We start from the raw sequence: 10,896 nt of genomic DNA on the forward strand, positions 1-10,896 counted from the left end.
CAGGGGAACCCAGGCCCAACCAGGGGATTCCAGTTCCCCTCTGGCAAAAGCTGCTGCCTCTGCACAAGCTCATCAGTGCTTGCACAACAAGGCTTAATAAAAATATAAAAATTAAAGATTATCATTAACAATCTAATAGCATTTGAAATGTTGTAGAAAAAAACAAAGTTGTCGCGTCCTTTATCCAGCTCTATCCTCTTAGCACTTGTCAGGTCACCGCTTCCCATTCTCAGCTCTGCCATCAGGTCTGGGCATGAACTGCATCCTGCGGTAACCTTGGAACAAAGAGACAAGACTGGCTGAGAGTAGAGTACTGTTCTGCACTCTTTGATGCAACAAGTACATCATTTGTTGTTGGATGTGTTCCTGGTTCCGGTTGATCTAAATAATGCAGCCTAAATCCTCTGAGGATTAATATTATGGAGGTGTAGTGTATGCAAGATTAAAAAGATGAGTCTTTAGTCTAGATTTAAACTGACAGAGTGTGTCTGCCTCCCGGACCGTGCAGGGAAGAATATTCCAAAGTTTAGGCGCTAGATAAGAAAAGGATCTACCACCTGCACTTGATTTTGAAATTCTAGGTATTACCAACTGACAGGACCCCTTAGAGCGTAATGTACGTGGTGGTCTGTAATACAATAGAAGTTCATTCAAATACTGCGGCGCTAGACCATGTAGGGCTTTATAGGTAATAAGCAAGATCTTAAAGTTAATGCGATGCTTTATAGGTAACCAGTGCAAGGTTGACAGAACCGGGGTTATATGCTCATACTTTTTTGTACGTGTAAGAACTCGAGCTGCCGCGTTTTGAACCAGTTGCAGTTTTTGTAATAGGCCCGCAGGGCAACCACCTAGAAGTGCATTACAGTAATCTAGTCTTGATGTCATGAATGCATGAATTAATTTCTCTGCATCTGACAGTGACAGCATATGACGTAATTTAGATATATTCTTAAGATGGAAAAATGCAATTTTACAGGTGTTTGCGACATGGCTTTCAAATGAGAGAGTACTGTCAAATACAACGCCAAGATTCTTAGCTGATGACGAGGATTTTATGGAGCATCCGTCAATCGTTAAGCAGTATTCTTGGTTGTTACGCATAGCAGTTTTCGGTCCAGTAAGTAACAATTCTGTTTTGTCCGAGTTTAGTAGTAAAAAATTGTTACTCATCCACATTTTTAAGTCAACTATGCAATCCTTTATTCGATGAAACTGCTGGGTTTCATGAGGCATCGAGGAAATATAAAGTTGAGTATCATCAGCATAACAGTGAAAGCTAATTCCGTGTCGCTTTATTATATCTCCTAGAGGTAGCATGTATAATGCGAAGAGCAGGGGTCCCAAGACTGAGCCCTGTGGTACACCGTACTGGACTTGTGATTTGCGGGACACCTCATTGTTTATTGCTACAAATTGAAAACGGTCGGATAAATAAGACTTAAACCATTTCAATGCTATTCCGTTAATGCCGACGTAATTTTCGAGTCTATGTAGAAGTATGCTGTGGTCAATGGTGTCAAATGCAGCACTGAGGTCTAGCAGCACCAATAACGAAATACAGCCACGGTCAGACGCTAAAAGCAGATCATTTGTAACTCTGATCAAAGCAGTCTCTGTACTGTGACATGCTCGAAATCCAGACTGGAATTCATCATTAATGTCATTCCTTTGGAGGAAGGAGCATAATTGGGTTGAAACTACTTTTTCCAGAACTTTAGATATAAAAGGTAAATTCGATATAGGCCTGTAATTCCCTAGTTCTTTAGGGTCGAGTTTGGTTTTTTTTAAAAGAGGCCTTATAACAGCCACCTTAAATGCTTTAGGCACATGTCCTAATGTCAGAGATGAGTTAATAATACTAAGAAGAGGATCTATAATTTCGGGGCGCATTTCTTTCAGTAGTTTTGTAGGTATAGGGTCTAGCATGCATGTTGATGATTTAGATGATTTAATGATTTTAGACAGTTCATCGTGATCTACTGTAGAAAATAATTGCAATTTCTCCTTAGGGGTGCTGTAGTTAGTTTGTTCAGCGGATTTCACTACAGGTTGCATTGTTATAATTTTTTCTCTTATATCTTGGATTTTACTTGTGAAGTAGTTCATAAATTCATCACTGTTATGCTGATAATCAGAATCTGACGTCGATGACGACTTATTTTTTGTTAATTTAGCCACGGTGTTAAATAAGAACCTAGGGTTGTGATGGTTTTCCTCTATTAGTGTTGAAAAGTAGGCGGATCTAGACGTTTTTATTGCATTCCTGTAATTTCGAGTACTATCCTTCCATGCTATACGAAATACCTCTAGATTCGTTTTCTTAAAGTTGCGCTCCATTTTACGGGATGCTTTTTTTAGAGTCTGAGTGTGTTCATTATACCACGGTGTTGGGCTGCTATTTTTAATTTTCTTTAAACGCAGAGGAGCAACTGTGTCTAATATTTCCGAGAAAGTAGAGTTAAAATTTTCAATAGTAGTGTCAAAATCGTCAACGTTATTACTCATGCTGGATATTTTAGACAATTCAGGCAGATTATCGAGAAACGCATCTTTGGTAGTTGAAGTAATCGTTCTACCATATTTGTAACAAGGAGTTTGATTTGCAGCCGTAGGCCATTGAAGCAAACATAATATCAGATAATGATCCGAAATATCTTCACTCTGCTGAACGATTTTAACATCGTCCACATTTATACCATAAGAAAGTATTAAATCTAAAGTATGATTACGTCTAAAGTATGATCACGACTCAGTTGCTGGAAAGTCCCTGGGACAGCACGATCTGATCATTAGGATCCTAAGCCTCTTCAGCGCTCCATACCCTCTTGGGACCTTGAGGTCCGGGTGGGCCTTAAGAGGACCCCCTTTGAGCCCCTCTGAGACATCGCTCTTCCTCACATAATGATTGTAGTGGAGTAGGCGGGGCGAGACCGTGGTTCGAGACCGGTGAGTAATTGTGAATGAGCGCCAGCTGTGCGCACACCGGGCTCGAATCACGTAGGAGATGGGAGCATATAAGAGGAGAGAGGACCGGGCCCGAACATGTTTTACGGTTGTATGTGTGTTTTTGTTTTGTGATTTGTTTTGTTCGCCGGCGGTCGGCCATGAGGGGCCGCCGGCTGTTATTTATATTAAAACTTTATCTTAAATGTCTGCCGGTTCCCGACTCCTTCCTTCCATATCTTGAATCTTACTACAATGATGAAGGCGGTTCTCCTGATGGCGCTCGCTTCCAAAGAGAGGGTAGCGGATCTACAAGCATTCTTACGGGACCAGGTGGTGAACTTTCATGGGGCTCCCCATCGGGTAGGAAGACCCAACCCTATCTGTGTTGAGTCCAGTATGGGCACTGCGCCTCTACTTGGACCTCACAGGGCGCCTGTCTGGCAGACATCTGCAGAGCTGATGGTTGGGCTACGCCCAACACCTTCGCAAGATTTTACAACCTCAGCGTTGAACCGGTATCAGCCTGTGTCTTGCATGGAACATGTAGGACCGGCAGCCGGTAGGGCGTATGCCTGCGAAAACACCTTCCCCCTTCCCACAGGTGGGTCAGTGTGCTACTTAGCCTCCCTTCTTCCTCCGACGAGTTAAAGAACAGGCATCCCATCCATCACTAAGCAAGCAACCCCTGCGGGTGGGCTGGGCAGAGCAGCCCTGCCCCTTAGGAAGGGTACCTTCTGAGATATACACATATAGGTCTAACTGGACCTAGTGCTGCCGGACGTTGTAACTCCCCCAGACGGGCGGTTCCGTCTGATGTATCCTCATGATTGGTTCCCACCTTGGTAACCAATGACCTCCCTAGGTGGACCTCCACCTTGCAGTTAACTACTTCAGTCCGCATATTTTTCCCATGAGCTCTCCCCTGATAGTGAGAACATGCGGGTGTCTCCACTAGAACACCTCTTGATGGAAGGAAGTGGTTTCTGTGTTCCCCATTCGAGGAGTGCACTTACCCAGTAGTCCCCACCTTTCAAAAAGCTCTGGGACCCCCTATCTACCTATCCACTGGAAGATTGCACGCCCAGTCTGACACGCCCAGGCCAGTCACCGTCGCTTCGCTAGAGATTGTGATACGGCACTGGGTTTTACCGTTTTCAAACGGAACCCCATCTGTCGGTTCGACACAACGTTGAGAGATCGACAGAAAGGGAACGTCTTGGTTACGGATGTAACCTCACTTCCCTGATGGGGGGAACAAGACCTTGTGTCATTCTTGCCACAAATGCGTGCCACCCGCTGCAGTAGTCGTGAGAGGCTCTCTGGCTCCTCAGAACTAAAGGAGAATGAATGCAGCTCGCCGTCTCCCTTTTATACCCGTATATCCAGAGACGGAGTCCGGCATGCGAATTTCATTGGCTTTTTCTAAAGCCAGTAGAAGTTGATAGGTTCTCAAGGGCGAACCCCATCGGTCGGTTCGACACAATGTCCCTTCATCAGAGAACAGAGGTTACATCTGTTACCAAGACGTTCACGCTCATTATCCGGAGTCCATGCAGGTTCTTGCTACCTGGTCGTAATGCTCAGTGATTTCCCCAAATCATGAATTTGATCCAGATAAGTATAATTGATCATAATCAATTGAATTAATCCCAAAAGCAAATCAATAAAACAAACCAGTCACAAAAAAAAGAGACACCAACTGTCACATGGTTTGGAATTGTTAAACATTCAATAATGCAGAGCAAAACAAATGTCAGACCAGGAAACTTCTTAAGAGAAATGTTTAAGTCTCTGTATGTGCAAGATATACAGAGTGTACGTTAACCATGCGCTTATCCTGGTGAGCTCCTGATTGCATCGCTGCCGGCGGCTAGTTTTTATCCTCTGACACTTGCTTCACATCACATTTGTTCCTGGTCTAAATATTAGTGTATTTTACTATAGTTACCTATCATTGTCGTTGCCGAATTATTTATAACTTTATTTTCTAAATCTATATTAATTGAAGCGTAACGCCGCTAGCATATTAGCGTGTTAGCTTGCCTTCTGTTTACAGTGTGGAATATCATCTCCCCCTATTTGTCTTGTCTTGTGTCTAACTGTTTCTCTTTTTAAGCGTATATACTAAGACTCATCAAGCAACCTTGGTAAGTTAGGATTGCACTTCATACCCGGTGAGTTATGGCTTCTATTCCTATTGTTGTTACTTGCACCTCATGTCATATGTTTAGTTTAGCCTTCTCTGTCAGCGGCGAGGGTTTTACATGTGATAAATGCAGGGAAGTAGTTAGGCTGACGGAGAAGATCTTAGAATTAGAGTCTCGCATCCAATCTTTATTTGAGGATAGTAAGAGTGTTAGGACTGTAGAAAACACTTCGGATGCGAGCAATGTTAGCGCACACAGCTCGGTTCCGGTTGAAAATCACCTGCAGCTGGGAAACTTTGTGACGGTGAGACGGCATAGTCACAGGACAAAACATCACTCAACCGTTCCGATTAAAGTCTCGAACAGGTTTGCCCCGCTCAGTGACGCACCGACTGAGAAACCTGCTGAAAGTGCCCTAGTGATCGGTGATTCTATTGTCCGGAACGTTAATATAGAGACACCAGCCACCATAGTCAAATGTTTACCGGGAGCCAGAGCGCCTGACATCAAGTCAAATTTAAATGTGCTGGCTAAGGCTAATCGTAAATACAGTAAGTTTGTTATTCATGTCGGCACAAATGATGTTAGACTCCGTCAATCGGAGATCACTAAAGATAATATTAAAGAGGTGTGTGAGCTCGCAAAAACGATGTCAGACACTGTAATATTCTCTGGCCCCCTCACTGCTTACCATGGTGATGAGATTTATAGCAGATTATCATCACTAAATGGCTGGTTGTCTGAGTGGTGCCTGCAGAATAATATAGATTTTATAAATAACTGGAAGAGTTTTGAGGGCAGACCTGACCTGTTGAAACGAGATGGTCTCCATCCCTCCTGGGATGGGGTTTCCCTCCTCTCTAGAAATTTGGCACACAGTCTTAATAATGCTAAAGTCTGACTACCTAGGGCCCAGGTCAGGAAGGAGACAGAATGGCTTAACCAACTGTCTGCTTGCCGTCTCGCGTTACAGAATACACAAAATATACAACATGTAATAATCCCTTTTTACAAACAACATAAAATAGAGACTGTGTCTGTCCCCCGGATTAGCAAACATAAGATATTGCGTAAACCTCTTGAAAGTAATTTAATAAACGTTAAACAAATCAAACATGAACAAAATACAGATAATCAGCTGTTACGACTCGGATTGCTTAATATTAGATCTCTCTCAAATAAAGCACTTTTTGTTAACGATTTGATAACCGATCATAAAATAGACATGCTTTGTTTGACAGAAACATGGCTAAAGCCAGATGATTTTATTACTCTAAATGAATCCGTTCCCCATGATTATTACTATAAACACGAGCCTCGTCTAAAAGGTAGAGGGGGAGGTGTCGCTGCACTTTACAAGAATTCTTTTATAACCTCTCAGAAGTCTAATTTTAAATACAATTCTTACAATTCTTACAATTTTAAGTGTTACTTACTGGACCGAAAACTGCTATGCGTAACAAAACCAAGAATACTGCTTAACGATTGACGGATGCTCCATAAAATCCTCGTCATCAGCTAAGAATCTTGGCGTTGTATTCGACAGTACTCTCTCATTTGAAAGCCATGTCGCAAACACCTGTAAAATTGCATTTTTCCATTTTAAGAATATATCTAAATTACGTCATATGCTGTCACTGTCAGATGCAGAGAAATTAATTCATGCATTCATGACATCAAGACTAGATTACTGTAATGCACTTCTAGGTGGTTGCCCTGCGGGCCTATTACAAAAACTGCAACTGGTTCAAAACGCGGCAGCTCGAGTTCTTACACGTACAAAAAAGTATGAGCATATAACCCCGGTTCTGTCAACCTTGCACTGGTTACCTATAAAGCATCGCATTAACTTTAAGATCTTGCTTATTACCTATAAAGCCCTACATGGTCTAGCGCCGCAGTATTTGAATGAACTTCTATTGTATTACAGACCTCCACGTACATTACGCTCTAAGGGGTCCTGTCAGTTGGTAATACCTAGAATTTCAAAATCAAGTGCAGGTGGTAGATCCTTTTCTTATCTAGCGCCTAAACTTTGGAATATTCTTCCCTGCACGGTCCGGGAGGCAGACACACTCTGTCATTTTAAATCTAGACTAAAGACTCATCTTTTTAATCTTGCATACACTACACCTCCATAATATTAATCCTCAGAGGATTTAGGCTGCATTATTTAGATCAACCGGAACCAGGAACACATCCAACAACAAATGATGTACTTGTTGCATCAAAGAGTGCAGAACAGTATTGTACTCTCAGCCAGTCTTGTCTCTTTGTTCCAAGGTTACCGCAGGATGCAGTTCATGCCCAGACCTGATGGCAGAGCTGAGAATGGGAAGCGGTGACCTGTCAAGTGCTAAGAGGATAGAGCTGGATAAAGGACGCGACAACTTTGTTTTTCCTACAACATTTCAAATGCTATCAGATTGTTAATGATAATCTTTAATCCTTAATTTTTATATTTTTATTAAGCCTTGTTGTGCAAGCACTGTTGAGCTTGTGCAGAGGCAGCAGCTTTTGCCAGAGGGGAACTGGAATCCCCTGGTTGGGCCTGGGTTCCCCTGAGGTTTTTTTTCTCGATGGGAGTTTTGGGTTCCTCACCACCGTTTGCATATTGTTTTGCACTATCTGCCTGGCCGGGGGGGCTGCTTTAGAATTCATACTTGTATTAAATGTGTCTCATGTACAGCTGCTTTGTAACAATGAAAATTGTAAAAAGCGCTATATAAATAAAGTTGAGTTGAGTTGATAGCAAATCATTCAGCAAGACCTTCCTCAAATGTTGTTGTAGAAACCTATGCCACAAACAAACCTTGATCAGTTTCAACAAACTTGGAAGAAAAAAAATGAACAACTTCACCCAGCCACAAATTCCAAGTATTTTTCTGTTCCAACAAGCATACCTGTTCCCAAGAAAAGAACAAATGTCTCAAAGGATGTGACAAAGAGCAAGAAAAAGTCCAACACCTGTCTCGCCATGTCAAATAGTAGTTGATGGCCAAGACCCACGTAACCATCCTGCAGAGGAACTCGCTGTAGAGGAAGAGATAATGAAGTCATAAGTGCAAGTTTAAGCGTTTATTGCATATATTCCTTCGTGCAATTATTTACTGTACGAAGCTCATATTGTTTTAGGTTGAGATGGTATGGAAAAAAAAGTCTCCCACATAACTGATTGTAGCAATTGTACAGTCCCGGGCCACGATCTGGAGTGCACGTTACGTCACAGATAATTCATAGCACTGAAGCCTCATAACTGATTCACTTTTAAATAGTTTTCCCTGTTGAAATTGGGTTGCCAGCATGTGTTCAGAAACACCCTCTAATTAAACAAATCCATCTATTCTTATTTTTGTAATCTCATTTAAATCACAACATCGACACAAAACAGGCTGTTGGGGATAAGCTAACAATCTGAAGTCACATTGATTTACGCCCGTCCATTACCGCTTGCAGACTCCGCCTTTTGAGCGCCTAGTTCCACCATCCGCCAGAGACACGCTGTCGGCCATTTTCAGGCAACAGCAGATGTAGCCACTTGCTAGCAACAACGATGTCTAAGAAACAACAAATGTGTGCTTTTGTTGAATGTAAATTGGAACATATAAGGAGTTCGGGAGGAGACCTTTACGGCCGGAGTTGTAAACTATCTGCGTCCGGAGAAAAAGCACTTTTTTCGGATCGACAAACCAACATTCCCCGGTCTGTATCTCGGGTCTGGAAATACTTACAGAAACAAGCCAAAACTTGTTAGAGGTTGAGTCGATGCGACCCCTAAGTCGGGAGCTAGAGCTAGGTAGCCAGAACTGTTGAAACATCGAAGGTTCGGTACCTGGTGGCCCAGCGCCCGGAAGACCAGGCTCCGGCCAGTTGCCTTTCGCCAAATGTATCTCCGGCTCCCGGGGTCGCGGCGATTCAACGCGGGTCAGTATAGCGTGGGTTTCGCAAAAAAAATGTTCTCAATATAGAATCAGTACCAGCTGTTCGCTATCAAGCATCATGTCTGGGAGAAGTAAGTATTACACATCCTTATTAAATCGCCTTTCTTAAATAATGTGTTTAGCATGTTAGCGGCTGTTGTTTACAAGTTCGCGGCTAATCCTGAGACTTTACATTGGTCCAAAGACAGGTGTTGTGTCGTAACATTAGTGGTAAAATGCATCATACCCATCGGTTCGGAAGACTTGTGACCGACATAATTTCTTTAAAGCTTATTCATTACAACAAAAGGAACTTATAGCCGTTTCCAGGGCCCAGTGAGTATGAGGGATCCCATGATATATCGAGAGCTGGTCTTGGCCCTGGAGTCAGCTGAAGTGACGGCAGCCCGAGAAGACAAGATGGAGCCCAGAGGCAGAAGCGGCGTTCCAGAGACTGAAGAATGCGTTGTCCTCGTCTCCAATTCTACATGCCCCGGACTTCAGCTTCCCCTTTATCCTACAGACCGACGCTTCAGACACCGGTCTAAGAGCAGTCCTCTCCCAGACCACAGATGGGGAGGAACATCCTGTGTTGTTCATCAGCTGGAAACTCACCCCCTCAGAAACCCGATATGCGACTGTGGAGAAATAGGCCCCGACCATCAAGTGGGCTGTCCTGGAGTTGAGGTACTATCTTCTAGGACAGAGTTTCTCCCTGGTCACCGATCACTCACCACTACAGTGGAGGTCCCGGGCCAAGGAGACCAACGCCAGGGTGACCAGGTGGTTCCTAGCCCTCCAGGATTTCTTATTCCAGGTAGTACATCGGGCGGGGGCCTCTCATGGAAATGCGGACGATCTGTCCAGGGGATGGTGAGGTTGGATCACGCCGACGCCCGGCAGCCTGAGTTGGATTGTCCCCCTTACCGGAACGACGCTGGGGGGGGGGAGTGTGGCAAGTTACTGATCTCTCAATCAGCATCACCATGGGGATGGAGACAATCACCACAGACACCTGCCGGCCGTCAGAACCTGGATCTCATTCCAAAAGGGAACAAAAGCAGGAGGCAAAGAGAGAATGGTGAAGCAACAACTCCAGATGGGACATTGAGAGATACCCTTACCTTTTTGTGTTTTTATCTCATAAATTTAGCGCTTGACGACCGACAAAAAGGACCCTCACTAGGATTGATAGATTCGGCCACGACACGCTCAGAGCACGATTCACTTGGGAGGACCCTGCACAAGTTTATTCATCCGCATCATTTATTCTGTTCCTATTTTTCTGTTATCATCACTGGGCTAAGTGTCAATAAAACCCCCTTCAAGCTTTTCTTCACATTAATCGTGTTCGAGCCGTGTCTTACCTACTACAGCACGCACAAGATTAATCATCAATGGCCGCCATTTCATACAGCAAATGGTCAGCATATGTTGATCTATCTATGTTTTTGTCTTTTCCATTTAATTTGTATTTATGAACAAGGCATTGATGTGATTTTAATTGCAGTTAGTGTATGGTTTTGGTTGGAAAGGGCATTACAGACGTAATTGCGCTTTCCGCTGTGTTGCTTGTCTTGATGTCATCAAAAGCACATGTGTAAGCAGCCCTTTTCCTCCTATTGTGCATACGGGGAGGGGAGCAGAAGCTCATTTGCATTTAAAGAGACACTCACAAAGACGGCACATTTTCCATTGCAGCCACTAAAGGTCCTGTTCAACATATTGTAATGAAAGATATGTGGTGTATTTTGAACTGAAACTTTACAGAGACATTCTGGGGATACCTCTGACTATTTTTACATTGTAGAAAACACATGGGATGCGGCCCTCAATAAGAAGGAAGCAAATGTCTACCAGTTAAGCCATTACACTGCAAA

General features: G+C 43.4%; 1 protein-coding gene across 1 annotated transcript; it reads left to right on the plus strand.

Annotated features, from left to right (window-relative positions):
* The first annotated feature begins 5,052 nt into the window (after positions 1–5,052).
* On the plus strand, positions 5,053–6,437 carry LOC130410538 (uncharacterized). The gene has a single exon (XM_056735246.1). The coding sequence runs from the start codon at positions 5,131–5,133 to the stop codon at positions 5,995–5,997; it is 867 nt and encodes a 288-aa protein (XP_056591224.1). The 5' UTR covers positions 5,053–5,130; the 3' UTR covers positions 5,998–6,437.
* Positions 6,438–10,896: the final 4,459 nt, after the last annotated feature.

Source organism: Triplophysa dalaica, chromosome 21 (genome assembly GCF_015846415.1).
Source record: "Triplophysa dalaica isolate WHDGS20190420 chromosome 21, ASM1584641v1, whole genome shotgun sequence".
Taxonomy (NCBI): Eukaryota; Metazoa; Chordata; class Actinopteri; order Cypriniformes; family Nemacheilidae; genus Triplophysa; species Triplophysa dalaica.

Coding starts and splice junctions, on each gene's coding strand:
- LOC130410538 (XM_056735246.1), top strand. CDS start 5,131: ATGGCTTCTATTCCTATTGTTGTTACTTGCACCTCATGTCATATGTTT.